At 37.3% G+C, this 17514-nt stretch overlaps 3 protein-coding genes across 3 annotated transcripts; 2 read left to right on the forward strand and 1 right to left on the reverse strand.

The window, feature by feature from the left end:
* Nucleotides 1-3227: 3227 nt before the first annotated feature.
* Nucleotides 3228-5253, reverse strand: LOC132058593 (uncharacterized mitochondrial protein AtMg00810-like). Its single transcript, XM_059451050.1, has 6 exons — nt 5230-5253; nt 4744-4800; nt 4357-4492; nt 3815-4291; nt 3569-3666; nt 3228-3491 (listed from the first exon to the last, which is right to left on the reverse strand). Exons 1-6 carry the CDS (start codon nt 5251-5253, stop codon nt 3228-3230), a joined length of 1056 nt encoding a protein of 351 aa, XP_059307033.1.
* Nucleotides 5254-7305: 2052 nt separating this feature from the next.
* Nucleotides 7306-10229, forward strand: LOC132058050 (protein MAIN-LIKE 2-like). The gene is made up of 5 exons (XM_059450617.1): nt 7306-7420; nt 8275-9056; nt 9145-9324; nt 9411-9839; nt 9929-10229. Exons 2-4 carry the CDS (start codon nt 8355-8357, stop codon nt 9420-9422), a joined length of 894 nt encoding a protein of 297 aa, XP_059306600.1. The 5' UTR covers nt 7306-7420; nt 8275-8354; the 3' UTR covers nt 9423-9839; nt 9929-10229.
* On the forward strand, nt 9735-11348 carry LOC132058594 (uncharacterized). The gene is made up of 4 exons (XM_059451051.1): nt 9735-9839; nt 9929-10069; nt 10770-10886; nt 10988-11348. The coding sequence occupies exons 1-4, from the start codon at nt 9735-9737 to the stop codon at nt 11258-11260; spliced, it is 636 nt and encodes a 211-aa protein (XP_059307034.1). The 3' UTR covers nt 11261-11348.
* Nucleotides 11349-17514: the final 6166 nt, after the last annotated feature.

Here is a 17514-nt window from a genome sequence, read left to right on the forward strand (position 1 = left end):
GGATCGATAAGTGGCTATATTTATATTTGTGGAACAAAATGACACGAGGGTGGAAATTTGCCACACTTCTTTATTATGCAGATTTATCACGTGATTTTTATGGGGAAATTGAAACTAGAACTAGAAAGTAGGCTGCGGCGGAGAACTTTTCAGGATCATGCGCCGAGAAAATGTCGTGTGACGTGTAACTTGTAAAGGCTTCTCTTCTTCCCTCTTTAGAACTTTTTCACTTGTCGACAAACCCCAGTTAGCATTATATATAGAGTATATATTTTCTAACCATATGAGAATTACAAACTTTATTACCATCGGTTTATCTAACCTTTGATGATGCTGTGACGACTGACTTACGTGCACATAATTTACGGCAAGTTGTGTCTGCCTATTTCACAACTGAATTTCCGCATGGATTTATGGTTGTGGGACTTTAAGAGTTTTACTTCCATCTCAAATTGATGTTTATTTTGTACTAGTAGTAGTATTTTTAAGTGATATTGTCTTTATTTCAGTTTCCGAGAATATCATCTAAAGTAGTAAAAAGGGGTAAGTGCGTAATTAGCGAGTAAGAGTACGTAATTAACGGCTTTGCGGTAGTTAACCGGAACAAATGTATATAGCGGAGCACAACACCCTCCGCATTCGATTGTCTAATCCAAGTCTAAGCGGCCAACTTCTTTTTAATGGTTCGCCAATAAAACTTTCTACATTTAGTAACTCTTTAACTTTAACATTTCAATCAATGTTTAACACCAAAATACTCAAATGACATTTTGGTATTCTTTAATTTTAGATCATAATATTCAAAAGTCTCACTCAATTTCTTGATTCTTGTCTAGTTAAACTAAGACACGTAAAATGAAACGGTTGATCATTGTATATAATACCTCTAGAAAAATATTATGTGTCCGCCATTGGCCATGATACAATATTTTACATGGAGCGAAGACGAAGACCTTGAATAGCTCCTAAGCTTTTTTCTCTCATTCAAGTTGAATGATTCAACCTGAAGCTTCTTTTAATGATATTGCCCCTCAAATTACTACTATTTCAATACTTTTGACCATCCAATTTTATTGTCTTCCATATATTATAAGTCAAATTTCAATGCTTTTGACCATTCAACTTAATAATATATATATATACATGCATGCATGTGCTATAGTCAAATTAATTGATTGAATTTAGAAATATTATACTAAGGGTCGTTTTGTACGTCTGTAGAATAAATCTGGGTTGAATAATTCACTGTTTAGTTTTGGAATCAAGAACCGGTATTGTCAATATTATTTACTAATGGTACCACATAAATAATAAAGGTGGCATTGTTAATGGAGATATTAGCAATCAGTGGCGGATCCAGGATTTTCATTCAGGGTGTTCGGAAAAAAAAAAAAAAAAAAAAAGATAAATATACACTGTAATTTTTTGCCGAGGGTGTTCAAAAGTTAATATATGCACATAAACACAGAAAATTTACCCTATATATACACTGTAATTTTTTGCCGAGGGTGTTCGCAAACACCCTAGCCCCCAAGTAGATCCGCCCCTATTAGCAACCACACATATGAGGCCTTGATTGACTAAACTGCCTTTCTTTTATATGACATTGTAAACTGGGTTAGTTTTGGCTGATTAAGTTAACTACAGGTAATTAATCAACATTATGAGCCTGTTTGGATTGACTTATAAGTTGGTCAAACCAGCTTATAACTTATTTGGGTGTTTGGTAAAACAACTTAAATTAAGTTAAAAAGTGTTTAAAATAAGCCAAAACCAAGAAGTTGCTCAACCCCAACTTTTTTCTTTTTTGGCTTAAAAACCATTTTGGTTTGACCAACAACTTTACCCTTTTATTCCTTATATTTTCTATTAATTCCAATACTAGCCTTACTTAAAAAAATTTAAACGCTTTTATCCAAAACGTATTTCTTATTTATAAAATAACTTTCAACACTTAAAAAGTACTTTAAGCACTTATGCTTAAAAGCCACTTTTTTCGGCTAATCCAAATGGACTCAGTTAAGTGACTAATCTTACAAACTTATGTTTAAAGTATGTTGTTAAACGGATTGTTTGGGTGATCGTATTAGTAATTTGCTTTCAGCATATATAAAATCTCGCATATATAATATGACATAAGACAAAACAATTACCGCATATATAACTAATTCATGTAGTATTTGGTTGTTTGACTAAAAACATACTTGCATAAGCATTGGTTGGTGTACGTATTACATAATATCAGCATTTTTGTATTGTTTCCAGACAATATCACCTATTGCACAAACTTATAGCAAGAGAGATGTCAATTGTCAAGTGTATGGAAACACCGATCTTCAAATCGACAGCCCATGGAAACGTAACATGTGCCCAGTCAAAATCATTTATTGCTAGCTAGATAGGTAGAAATTTATACATCAGGAAGTGGCAGAGCTAGGAATTTAAATAAGAAAATTTAAAAAGAAAAAATCTTATGCCAAAAGGATTCAACAGTATATGTATAGGGAAAAAATTATTTTTACCTTATTTATATATAGCATAATTTTCAAGCGATGGATGTCGATTGAAGCCCCTTGCACCTCTTTACTTCTGCCCCTAGTATTGAGTATTCACACCAAATCAATAAATACATGCTATGACTTTGTGCATACGCTTCTATTACTTAGTATATATTTTCACCTAAGTCGTCCATTAATTAACCTAGGTTGAGGACTTCTATTACTTAGTATACATTTTCACCTAAATCGTCCATTAATTAACCTAGGTTGAGGACTGCATAACTTTGGTTCAACTGAATGAAGAACCTTCTTTATTTTGTAGGATTTTATACTGTAGGCTATATATAGTACGTATATCTTTTAAGTTAAGGATCTTTTAGCTTGAAATTAAATCTACTCAAAATAAAGTTAATTTCTTCTTGATAATGTAAGTGGACACTTATTTAATATAAACCGGAGGGACTATTTATAATCAAATCAGCTACTGCATTTAATTTCTACTTTTTTGGCTATCTATGTTAGATCACTAAAACTGGAGATCGATGCGGAGATATAAATGGAGAAACCCTAAAATGAAGGGAGAAAAGAGAGAGAAGTTTTTATTTCATCTGAATGTTTAACATGCCAAAAGTGTCAATCTGAAATATACATGTTTCTTATATATGTATTAAATTAAAAATACAAGAACTTAAGGCAATTACATAACAAAATATCTAAACCGGGTCTCTATTAGCCTGGGCCTGGGTGAACATCTGGAGATGGGCTAATGTTAACATCCCCCCTCAAGCTGCAGGGATCAAGCACGGCTAGCTTGCGCAAAAGTGAATGATGAAGAGGACCAGGCAATGCCTTTGTCAAAATATCAGCTAACTGGTCAACAGATCTCACAAAATGAAGAGAAATCAGATCAGAAACACGAACAAAATGGTAATCAAGCTCGATATGCTTCGTGCGTTCATGGAAAACATATTTTTTAGCTATATGTAAAGTAGCCTGGTTGTCACAAAATATTGGTTCAGGAGGGAAATACTCAATCCAAGATTACCTAACAATCTAACAAGCCAAACTACTTCAGCCACCACTTTTCTCAAGGCCCTATACTTTGCTTCTGCAGATGAACTAGATATAGTAGGCTGCTTCTTAATCTTCCAAGAGACTGGACAACTACCTAAAGTAATGTAGAACCCATTAACTGATTTTTTTTAGACAAGGCACAAGCAGCCTGATCTGAGTCAGAGAATGCCACAAGAGAGTAATCAAGGGAAGAGGACACCCTTGATCAGAAGCATTCATGAGGTACCTTAACACATGAATACCAGCCAACATATGAGGAACCCTTGGACAGTTAAAGAACTGGCTAAGATGTTGCACAACAAAAGACACATCAGGCCTGGTGTGTTGTAGAAAATTTAGTTTACCATTTAGCCTTTTGTAAGTGGTAGGATCAGACAAAGGTTCGCCAAGATCAGGGGTTAACTTAATTGCAAGATCCAAAGGGGTAGAAACAGGGGTAAAATGAGAGCAATTAAATTCTTCCAACAAATCGTAAGTGTATTTGTGTTGATTCATCAAATAACCAGAAGGATGAGTAGTGATTTCCAAGCCCAAAAAATAATGCACCGAACCCAAATCCTTAATTTTGAAATGATCATCAAGGAAAGTCTCTAGGGTAGTCATTTCAAATATATCAGAACCAGCCAATAAAATGTCATCAACATATACCACTAAAACAACCAAGGAAGGATCAGATGACTTGGTGAAAAGAGAATAATCATTCTTGCTTAGGATGTAGCCTTTGGATAACAAAGCCTTAAATAATTTAGAAAATTATTGCCAGAAAGCTTGTTTGAGCCCATACAAGGACTTCTTGAGTTTGTAAACAAGGGAGTAGAAGACTGTGAACAGGAAGAAGAAATTTGATCTGAAGACGGGGGCACTTTCATATAGACACCTTCATAGAGATCACCATGAAGAAAATCATTATTGACATCTAACTGGAAAATAGTCCAATGTCTCTTAACCGCAATAAAAAAAAAAAAAGGCATTTGACAGTAGTAAGCTTCACAACTGGGGGGAAAGTCTCATTGTAATTAATTCTTTCTTTTTGAATGTCACCCCTAATCACAAGTCTGCTCTTGTATCTTTCAATAGTGCCTTCAGATCTGTGTTTTATCTTGTATACCCATTTAGAAGGAATGACTTTTTTGTGTGATGAAAGGGGAACAATGTCCTATGTATGGTTTGCCTCAAGAGCATGAAAGTCTTTTAGTATGGCCTTTTGCCAAGCAGGCTGAGATGTAGCCTGTTGAAAAAATTGAGGCTCATGTAGGTGCAGGTCAACAAAGGATAGTTTAGAAGTTTCAGAGATAAGAAGAGAAGAAGGATGAAAGATAGAAGTGCAAATGAAATCTGCAAGGTGCCCTGGACGATATGTTTGGGTATGGTACTCTATCTAGTAGGTAGAATAGGAGTAGGTGGATGGACTGTGAGTGGGTTAGAAGGAAGGGGGTTGGTGCAGAAGTGGATGAATCATTGGAAGAAGAAGAAGGTTGAACAGGAACTGAAATAGTGGGTTGGTTAACAGGAAGATCAGTAAAAATATGATCATTAGGAGGAAAAGGAAAAAGAGAAGTATTAGTGTATTAAGGAAATGTGTGCTCAAGGAACACAACATCCCTAGAGAATAATATGGCATGAGTAGAAAGATTGAGCAATTTATAACCCTTTTTACCACAAGAATAACCCAAAAAGACATATGTTCATCGCCCAATACCTACAAATATGCTGATCAACAACAGAAACTACAAGCTCAAAGTCAAAGACTTCATAGTAGGCAATTCATGGAACTTGCAGAAACTGTATAATATGATTCCAGCTCAAATTGCATTACATATCAGTACTATTCCTCTGGGGTTCAATGATGAGAAGGATTATGCTATATGGTTGAAGTCTGAAGATGGTCACTTCTCTAATAAAAGTGGTTGGCAAGTGGTTAGGGAGCAGAGAACTTTGATTACTGGTCTATCAAAGATCTGGCACAACTCTATTTCCTTTAAATTCTCATTCATATGCTGGTGGTTGTATTTTGGCAAACTTTCCTTCAAAGAAGCAATGTTTTGGCTTAGTAACAGAGAGGATATTAATTGCTTATGTTGTCCAACACCTCAACTGAAACCATAAAACATGTGTTTGTAGAAGGAGAAGTAGCAAAGAAAATATGGAACTTCATGGGAGCTCCTTTGGGAATGATCCACAACAATACCCATATTAGAACACTCTTTCAGCATTAGTGGAGTGTTAAACCAAAAAATAGAGTCCATAAACTACTTTTACAAGCTACTCCTGCAGTCATATATTGGGAAATATGGAAATCATGGACTGTTTGTAGTTATGGTGATAGAAGTAACTTTTCTCATTATCATATGGTTAAGCAGTGTGTTTGGAACATCAAAGCTATCATCAATAACACTTTTTCTACCATTGAGATGGATGGTTATTGGTCTAACACTTGTGATAACATTGAAAGATTGTGTCCTGTTCTTAAGTGTACCACAGTATATTGGAAATTACCAACTAAAGGAATGATCAAAATGAAACTTGATGGCGGTAGTTACGTGAGCAATACTGGCAATGCAGGAATATGAGGAATAGTGAGGAATGACAAAGGGGATTTTATCATGGGATTCTCTATTCCTATTAACTGTCCTAGTAACCATCATGCTGAGATGGAGGCTGCAAGCTTTGGAATCAATTGGTGCATTCAAAATGGTTTCTCTAACCTCCACATAGAAATGGACTCCTTATGGAGAACTGATATGCTAATCAAAAGGGACACCAACAATTTGAAGCTCAAACATTTGGTGAGAGCTACATCAAGCATTCTAAGAGGAGCTAATGTCATCATCACTCATTGTTATAGAGAAACAAATCAGATTGCAAATCTTTTGGCTAAGAAGGCCACTACAAGTGGTAACAGGACCTTATATCTTTCTTATTAGGATCTTCCTAGAGAAGTAAAGGGCATGCTGCAACTTGATAAGTGGCAACTTCTTACTTTCAGAAGGAGATTTGAAAAATGTATTTTTTATGTAAGCTAATTTGTACTCTTAGTTTCTGGAAGGAACATTGTATAGGCTAGTTCCTCTCAATGGATTGCATTGTCAATTCATCTTTTGTAGACTAGAGGCAAGGTTTTCCATGTCCTCCTCTAGTCATTGTAAGTTCTCTTACTAATATAACATGGTACGGGTCAAGCCAAACCCTCCACACCTTAAGCTCACAACCTAATGGTGATGGCTTATTGGGAAAAAAAAATACCTACAAATATTTACTTCTTAAGCTACTGCACAGAATTCGTATATCAAGATACGAGAACGATGTATGTCTTGAACCCTTCAAACCTAAACTAATATTCATATGCTTCAACAATTCTGTCCCAAAAAGAAAAAAAGGTACAAGTTGTCCTGTCAGGTAAATAGTAGAACGTGGTTTCTCAATAACAGGTCTAGTTTGGAGTCCGCGACTTTTATAGCACAAAAAAAAAAAAGTTGAACCAAACTAGCACAAAAAAAAAAACATTACTAGGTTTCACGCACTAATTTAGTGCGTGAAAGGACCAAACTGCAAAAATGCAACTTTGGCCTTTCACGCACGAAATTCGTGCGTGAAGGAGGCAACAAAAAGTCGCCCCCTCCTTCCCCAGCACAGACCCGACCTTTTCACTTCCCCACGACAGAACCCGCCATTAACGCCCGTTTTCAGTGGTCCCCAACCCACCCCAAAACGCTGTTTTCGTGTTGTTTTTCAATCTAAAACTCAATATTCTTGGTATATTGAAGTGTAGGAACAAGTTTCTAAGGTTAAATTTTGGAATAGAGCGGCGCGGAGCTCATTTCGAAAACTCAAAAACACCTTCATTCTAGGTATTTTACTATGAATTTTTTATTACATTGCTAAATATATTATTACCTTAGGTATGGTGGGAGGGATCTGTGGTGGATTGTGCATTTTATTTTGTGCGTTTTTGGGCAGTCCGCACCCACCACTGCGACTGCCCCCTTTAATTTTTTTTTAAATTAGTTAATTATTTATTGCTTGTTTATTTAGTATTTGTTAATTGTTCGATTAGCGACTTAAGTATTTATTAATTGTTAGACTAGCTATTTCAATTGTTAGACTAGCTAATTATTTATTTAGTTTTTGTTAAGCCAATTGTTTATTTGTTAATAATTTCTTAATTGTTTCATTAGTTAATTAATTGTTTATTTGTTAAATACACGATAATAATTTATTAATTTTTTGATTAGTTACTTAATTGTTTATTTATTAAATATATGATAATAACTTGTTAATTATTTGATTAGTTAGTTAATTGTTTATTTATTAACTATTTATACTAATTGTATGCTAACTAATTGTTAATTATTTGACTTATTAATTTTTAATTTTTATATTTTAGGATTGAAAACCCTTAGTTTAGGAAACCCTAGTTCATAACTCGTAGCTTAGGATTGAAAACCCTTAATATAATTTTCGATAAAAGATTACATAACTAATATTACTTGTTAATGATTTATTTAAAATACGTAAAACAGATGGGTCACCACAATCCTTAATAAAATTTTCGATAAAAGATTACATAACTAATATTACTTGTTAATGATTGATTTAAAATACGTAAAACAGATGGGTCACCACAATCCTTAATAAAATTTTCGATAAAAGATTACATAACTAATACTACTTGTTAATGATTGATTTAAAATGCGTAAAATAGATGGATCACCACCCTCTTGATCCGGGGCCCTTCAACCGAGAGTTACTGTATCTTCAGCCCGAGCATAGGTCGCAACATATATGGACATCCGACACAACGGCCGAGTCTCGGTCCGTACCCGGTTAGGGGACTCAGCATGGGAGATCTTAGCTGCTCGCCCCCCACATCCTCGTGTCCTGGATATACTACGTCGGGGCGATATCTACCGGTGCGTCGAAGTTGGTCGGGTACAACACGATAGGTCGCTAGTGACGGCATTGATTGAGAGGTGGCGACCGGAGACGCACACATTTCATCTCCGCATCGGTGAGGCTACCATTACCCTTCAGGATGTGGAGGTCATTTATGGGCTACAGGTTGATGGACGCCCATTGTATATTGAGGAGCCTCCTGTGCTGCCGCCTTACCGGGATGAGTTGACTAGGCTCACCGGTTTTGCGGCTCTGGATGGTCATATTTCCGGCCAGAGTCGGCTTTTGTTGTCGGCCCTTTACGCTCACTTGCGCCTCACAGACATGCAGCATCCGATTGGAGAGGACACGCCTCAGGCTGATGTTGACCGACGTGCGCGTCTATACCTACTCATCATATTCGGGGCCATCCTGTTCCCGAACACTTCGGGTTCGCATATGAGCTTGAGGTATCTTCGGTATATCGACGATCTCGCCGAGATAGGATGTTATAGTTGGGGCGCTGCTGTGCTGGGCTACATGTATCGAGGATTCTGCCGATGTTCTATGGGCACGAGGGTAGAGGTCCCTGCATTTTGCTCGCTCCTTCAGGTAATATATTTAAGTGTGTGTAATTAAACACAAAATATATTTTTTTAAAACGACGACTGATAAAATATTTTTTAAATGACTATATCAGATATGGGTGTGGACTAGGTTGAGACCTTTTCAGCCCATACTAGCTCACCCTCCCGCTGACTATCTTACTGTACCGATGCCATACGCGCGAAGATGGTCGCGAGGCGTACGCCGACGTGCGGAGACGCACCACAGCCTTCTCCCATTTAGGGATCAGCTAGACCGCATGACGGCGCAGACGGTATGTTCATATTTTGGATCCACACGCTAGAACACATAGCTACTATTTTAGTCTTTTATTGTTAACTAGTTCAATTCTTTTTACAGGCTTTTATATGAACGCTGTATGATCATATTTTGGATGAGCTGCCGATGTTTTGTAAGGCTGGTCAGCACATGTGGATGTCGCGGTGTCCATTGATACATATGGATATCGTTGAGTATCACGCGCCCGATCGCGTGTTACGGCAGTTTGGGTATGTACAGAATATACCCGCGGCTACGGATTGGGAGCATGACCACTATACGAGGGACGAGCGTGCGGGCGTCGATGATGCATGGCGACTCTATATGCAGCAGCAGGTCCAGAGTTGGGATGTGAGGATGACGAGCCTAGCGGTGGTCGGACATGACACTCCGATCCATGTGTACATGGAGTGGTACATGCGGATCACTCGCATCATTATTGGCAACCCCTCTAGGCGTCGTCCAGATGGCCTGGGATATGTAGCTCTCGCAGGAGCGTACGAGGCGCTGGTAAGTTTTATTAGTCTTAAACTTAAACCATCGTCTTATGTACTACTTTACAAATTTATTCAATTGTTAATATTTGCAAACATATGTAGGTACGGACCGTTCAGACGATGCGCTATGAGAGCACTGCCCGTACGGAGGCCCCCGAGACGGCGGAGTATGCAGCACGGATGATTGAGCTTGCCGAGACTAGTATGAGACAGGCACATGACTTTAAGCGTCTCCATGAGCGTGTTCCCGGCAGGTGGTCGTGGTCGCCGAGGAGCTGGTGGCCGTCGCAGAGGTGGTAGGGCTGGCAGAGGTGATGAGGCTCCGTCGACTTCAGAGATCCCGCCGAGTTCTTACCGGCCGGCGACTACAGATATCCCATCGACTTCTCATTCCCGGCCGTCGACTTCAACACCTTCTAATACGCCGGGGTTGTTTTTTTAGATTATGTGCCCGGCCTTCATTTCCACATCCACCGTAATCCACGGGGTGAGCGGCATGGTTCGTGATCTGCGCTGGTGGCCTACATCCGCACTTTTCATGTTCGAGGACTTCGTGTTTGATACGGCACCATCCGCATTCCCCCTCCGGGGCCGCTCAGAGCCCTCTCTCACCAGGCATCTCAGGAGGCCGTCGACACACAGGTTTGACTTTTACAATAAAGTAAAATAATTTATTAATTATTTGTTTATTTCAGGTTCATTTTAGAATAAATCTAATCTAAATTGTTTATATATTATTTCATGTTCATTCTTTTATGCCTGTGGACCCATCTCCTGCACCGGGGCCCACTCAAGAGACCCATCTCCCTCTCACCGCATCTCAGGAGGCCGTCGACACACAGGTTTGATTTTTACAATAAAATAAAAAAAATTATTAATTAGTTGTTTATTTCATGTTTAGTTTAGAATAAATCTAAATTAAATTGTTTATATATTATTTCAGGTTCATTCTTCTACGCCTGTGGACCCGTCTCCTGCACCGGGGCCTACTCAAGAGACCATTGAGGAGCCAGCTCAAGAACCCTCTCACCAGGCATCTCAGGAGGTCGTCGACACACAGGTTTGATTTTTACAATAAAATAAAAAAAATTATTAATTAGTTGTTTATTTCATGTTTAGTTTAGAATAAATCTAAATTAAATTGTTTATATGTTATTTCAGGTTCATTCCTCTGCGCCTGTGGACGGGTCTCCTGATGAGATTGACGAGGAGCCATGTTATGAACCGGCCCCACCGCCCACCGTCATTTCCCATAGAAAGCATGTTATGAACCGGGGTCCGGGTCGAAAGAAGGGAAGGAAGGGAAGCAAGGATGATCATGCCATAGAGCATGTACAAATTAAGAGGAGGAAGGGGGATGGAGATGATGGTGGTGGTGGTGGGGTTAGCCTTAGGCCTAGCCGAACTCTAAAGGCTCCCACTTGTGGGACCTGAGATTGTGAATGTTGTAAATAAAGTGTACATTTTATGTTATTATTTTCTTAATGATAATTAGTTATCTTAAAAATAACTCGTGCGACGTATGGAAAAAAACGTGATTTTAATAGGTTAAAAAAAATAAACCAATACTAATTACAAATGAAATAAAAGTGTAAGGGGGAAGGGGAGAATTAAACAAAAGTATATGCTCTTTCAAGCACAAAATCTGTGCGTGAAAGTGTAAAAACTTAACCTTTCACGCACAGTAGGCGTTTTTCTTCTTTCACGCACTAATTTCGTGCGTGAAAAGGTCTCCTTCACCTGTCACAATTTCAAGAATCTATGACACATAAAGACTTGATTTGACAATACATTACTGCATTATTTGACCGTTTTAATACGACTTGTATTTCACCATTTTAATGCGCACTGTAAGTATTGATTTGACAACACACCACGCATGACAATTTCAGGAATTTATGACACATAAAGGCTTGATTTGACAATACATTGCTGCATTATTTGACATTTTTTAATACGACTTGTATTGTGCACCATTTTAATGCGCACTGTAAGTATTGATTTGACAACACACCACGCATGATAATTTCAGGAATCTATGACACATAAAGGCTTGATTTGACAATACATTGCTGCATTATTTGACCGTTTTAATACGACTTGTATTGCGCACCATTTTAATGCGCACTGTAAGTGATTTGACAACACACCACGCATGACAATTTCAGGAATCTATGACACATAAAGGCTTGATTTGACAATACATTGCTGCATTATTTGACCATTTTAATACGACTTGTATTGCGCACCATTTTAATGCGCACTGTAAGTATTGATTTGACAACACACCACGCATGACAATTTAAGGAATCTATGACACATAAAGGCTTGATTTGACAATACATTGCTGCATTATTTGACCATTTTAATACGACTTATATTGCGTATCATTTTAATGCGCACTGTAAGTCTTGATTTGACAACACACCACGCATGACAATTTCAGGAATATATGACACATAAAGGCTTGATTTGACAATACATTGCTGCATTATTTGACCGTTTTAATACGACTTGTATTGCGCACCATTTTAATGCGCAATGTAAGTGTTGATTTGACAACACACCACGGACAATTTCAGGAATCTATTTAACTTGAAGGCTTGACGAGTGAAAAACTCATCAATTTCATAAGTCTAAGTCTTACAAGTCATTCAAAAAAAAAATCAAACTTCATAGAAAAAATGTCTCAAAATGCTTCAACTGTTAAGGTTTCACTATTTTGGGATGGAGATATCGTCGAGGATAATTACTCCGTTCGTTATAGTATCAAACCAAAAGCCTATGTTAAATTTCCAACAACTTTAAATTATGAAACACTAGTCAGTTACATGCATAAAAGAATGAAAACTACACCCACTGAGTTTGGAATCTCACTAACTGGCAGATATCCACAAACAATATCAAACGGTGTAGTGCGTTATGGCATGCACAATATCAACGATGATGAATCTTTGAGTGATTATTTGGGATCGCCGGAAGAATATCGTGATTTAGTATTCATTAATGTTCTTGAGATGTATGTTGAAAAGATACCTCGAGAAGAAGTCCCTCAAGTCCAGCCTATTCATGGTAACACTTATGGGGACTTTAGTTCTTATGGAGACATTTTGAGTGGTCAAGTGCCGTTGAAAAATCTAAGCCAGCAATTTAATCAAGCTTACAATGAAAATTGGTAAATATGGATTTTTCATATTATTATTATGTGTAGTAGCACGTGTTTGTTGTATGAATTGGTAAATAACTAGTTTTCAAATCTTTATAGGAACTATTCTCAAAACTCGCCAGTGGTACCAAATATGGATGTTGGTCAATCCTCTCAGTTCGGTGGAGTTGATCATTCTCCACACCATGACAATGCTTATGAACAACAATAAGTTCATCACCTTGATATTAAATATATATATATATATATATATATATATATATATATATATATATATATATATATATATATATATATATATTGTGTGTGTGTGTACTTGATAATATATTTTCCTATATTATGAGTCATCATCAAGTGATGACGATGAAATAGCTAATAATGCGAGAGGTAATGAAGATGATGATGATGTTCAAGTTGGTATGACCAACAATATTCCTCAAAGCCAAAACCAACAAGAACCAATGCACCATCACGTACTACCACCGATGGCTGAAAACCCAACTTCTGAAAGCCCAATTCAGTGGCATTCTAACAATATCCCTTATCTTGACAGACTTTGTGGTCGTGATGATGCATTTGTCTTCACAAGAGAAGATGATGATAGTCGACTAAAAACCTGGATTGAACCAAAGGATCTCGACAAAGATCGATGCTACCTTGCAAAAGGAATGTTGTTCGCATCCAAAAGGCGTTGCACTGGCCGTCAAAATTTATTGTTTTAAGGACATGAGGGAGTTTAAGGTTGATCGGTCAAACACAAAGATATGGAGGCTAGTTTGTAGACGACGGTATCAAGGCCGTGAGTGGTTGCCTCGGGAATTGTTAGGCCGATGGTATGTGGGCTATCACAAAATTCATGAAAGACACACTTGTGATATGGAAGAAAATCGAGCAAGATCATTATAATTTAGATACAAACATGATTGCTCAAGTGTTACTTAAAGACATTGCCGAAACGCCAAGGTAACTTATCCTACCTAGTACATTATATGTCTTATATCAATTGAAAGATCATTACTAAATGTTGTTTGTTTAAACTTGTGCGGTGTTCCCCATCAAAGATTGTATTCGAAACGTTCAAACCGTATATAGTAAAACTATAAGCAACGGAAAGGATTTCTCGGCGTAGACGCGCTTTTGAGATGGTCTTTGGAAATTGGCATACCTCTTTTCAATCGGCCGCCAAGGTATATGGCGGCTCTACAACATTTTAATCATGTAGATACTTTGTAGAGTGGCGGCTTATAGAGGGTAAAATCTTCAACTTCGTATTTTGGACATTCAAACCATGCATTGATGGTTTTGCTCACTGCCGACTAGTGATATCCATAGATGGTACGCGTATATGGTGCCTACGACATCAAGCTCCTAATTGCAATAGGAATGGATGCCAATGGGTCAATATTTCCTCTTGCTTTCGCAATTGCCGCTAACGAGAGCAACGACACATGGGGGATCTTTTTGACCCATTTGAAAACTCATGTTATTAAGGATCGTACCGGCATATGCGTGTTGTCTGATCGTCATAAAGGCATATTGCACAATATGGATAATTTACCGAGGTGGCAGCCTCCATTTGTTTACCATCGCTATTGTTTAAGGCACTTGAAGGCAAATTTGCAATCAAAGTTTCACAATGGCACTCTAAACAAATTGATGTGGGGGGCTACGATGGAGCATCAACAACGAAAATGGGCTGCAAAAATGGATCTGATCAGGGCAGTGAGTGAACCCGCATACGTTTGGTTGATGAAGCTCGAAGTTGAAAAATGGACGCTTCATGCTGATGGAGGCAAAAGATGGGGCATGCTCACAACAAACAGCTCAGAGTCTTTCAATGGCTTGCTGAAATCTGCTCGAGGACTACCTGTCACCGCAATGGTGAAATGACTTTCAAGCGGGTTGTGGAGCGATTTGTGGTTAGGACAAGGCGGACCGAGCGATATATTAGCCGACGCCGGGACATGGATGCCAAAGCCCTTCAAAAATATGGAGCATTATAGAAAAAAATGTGAGCGTCACCAAATGATCGAGTATGACCCAATTCAACATGTGTATGAAGTTAGGACGGGTTATTACAACGGTAAGGTGGAAACGTGCATACCGTTTATGAGGCAACAAGAACATGCACTTGTGGTAAGTGGCAAACGTACCACATGCCGTGTTCTCATCTTTGTCAAATTGCTTCGAGAGAATGAGAAAAACGGTAACAAGTTATGTGGCGGGGGAATACAAGGTCCACGGTTACCTTAGAGCATATTCCGTCCAATTCCACCCACAGTAATGAAGCTTATTGACGAAATAGATTTTCGATGGTTGCTAACAAGGATTACATCGGGAAATTGGGCATTAACTCACGGAGTCGTAGACCCAATCAAATGGATGTTAGTGAAAGAACTTACTCTCGCAAGTGCTCTACATGTAAGCAATATGGCCATGACAAGGGTTCGTGTGGGCAACAAGGCCGTGGTGGTACAAGCACGTCTCGAAATAATAGAGCCTCTGGAACTTGAAGATTGTATTGTTATTGTAATTTATTATTGTATTGCTTTGAATTAGTATTGTAATTAAATGGAATGAATTATTTTTTAATTAGTATAAACCTCTCGTATTGGATGAATTATTATTAAATCAAATATTTATATTTGTACATTCAAATATAATAAAACACTTAAATCAAAACCCTATAAATATGACAAGTTTCAAAACTTACTTCGGGGCACTTTAGAACCCCAAAACGACGATCAAATGTTTAGGTGGAGTTGATGTAATGGCTAAGCGCATTATTGTAAGCGAAAAAGATATTAAGTTCTATATAAAATATTGATATTTTAGGAGTTTGAAACATGACTAATCTTTGCCCAAAGTATGGAAAAAAAAAACGTGATTTTGATAGGTTAAAACAAAAAAAAAAAAAAAAAAAAAAAAAGCCCTCCTTCACGCACGAATTTCGTGCGTGAAAGGTAAGACTTTATTTTTGCGGTTTGGTCATTTCAGCCTAAGTAGTGCGTGAAACCTTAGTAATTTTTTTTTTTTTTGTTTTAGTTGTTTTTTTTTTTTTTTTTTTTGTCTTCCTGAAAGTCGAGCGGACACAAATCCCGGATTTGGGGGAAAAAAATGGTCCAACACTGTAGTAGACTAGTGATAAAATTGAGCTGCAATGATATAATTAGAGCTTTTTCCAGTGTCTCTTGCCAAATTAAGTTTTCCATTGAAAAGGACATTTAAAGAAGTAAGTAAGAGAAAAAATCTTTATAATGATATTATGATTTTAATAAAAATAATAATTCAAGAGTATTATTAGTACTCGTCTGGACTACTTTTTAGTTTTTGAAGTTCAGTTGTAATAGTTCTATATCACGAGTTTTGGTATAGTGATTAAGACGATTATACTCCAGAGGATACTAAATCAAAGCATTATAACATTTGCATTTTTTCTTTTAATAACTGAAGCTTTAATAGAATTTCAAAACGTACTAGATATTGAGGTTAACTACTGGTTTAGGCTCAGATCAAGCACTTAACCAGTTGTCTAAGACGACATGCAAATTGTATTTTTTTTTTATGACATGGGAACCCATTTTCTACTTTGGTCTGCATGTGAAATAACGAAATCTGTCTGATATTTCATAACCGCCGACCACACGAATAGGATAACAAGCGTCAAACCCCGATGCGGCAATTTCCTTCCGAAAACCAAATCCTTCTTTGTGTAAGCGAGGGGGACAACACAACCTCCAGGTATATAAGCTACATCTTTCAATAAATTGGCAGTAGCTATAGTCGATTGTATTCTTATTATTTATATTTTTAAATTCTCTTTATATTTATATTTAGTGTAAAAATCGACCATTGCTAGACGTAAGGTGCCTTCGGCCCTAATTTTCCTTATCCCATCGTTTGTTTGCTATCAATCGATCTAAGGATATATATCTTTTCTTTGAGATAATAAAAGAAATCATAATTTGGAGTATCAAAGTAAAAAAAATTGATGAATCACGATTAAAAGGTCGGTGTGAGAGACTTAAAATCAGTAATGACTGAAATTATGATAAGAAGATCTCAATCCACATGTCGATTCACATCAGTAAGCAGCTATCATCCATAATCCATCACAAAGTAAACCTCTAACTTTTGGACAGGCGTTGAGCCATTAACCACATCCTTATGCTAATAAATTGGTTTCAAACTTATCAGAACTATATCAATATCACACATTTTTCTATCAAAAATAGTACTTTATTGAAGCATTTGAAGGGTAGCAAAATTCAACTTAATCAATATTGCTAACTTCAAGCATATGTCCAGCTGGCCATATTAGTACCACATTTCATTCTTGAAACTTTGTTATTCCTCAATTTGAAGACGTGGCCGGATTTGGTTCACTATTTCGAGCATTATATAATTACACACAATTTACGTTTAATGGGATCGGAGTAGCATTCCTCATTAATTAGTTACTTGTTTCCTTTTTGTTTTCGGCAGTAAAATTAAGTTAAATTCCCTCTTGAAAGGTTTTTTT

Source organism: Lycium ferocissimum, chromosome 5, assembly GCF_029784015.1.
Source record: "Lycium ferocissimum isolate CSIRO_LF1 chromosome 5, AGI_CSIRO_Lferr_CH_V1, whole genome shotgun sequence".
NCBI lineage: Eukaryota > Viridiplantae > Streptophyta > Magnoliopsida > Solanales > Solanaceae > Lycium > Lycium ferocissimum.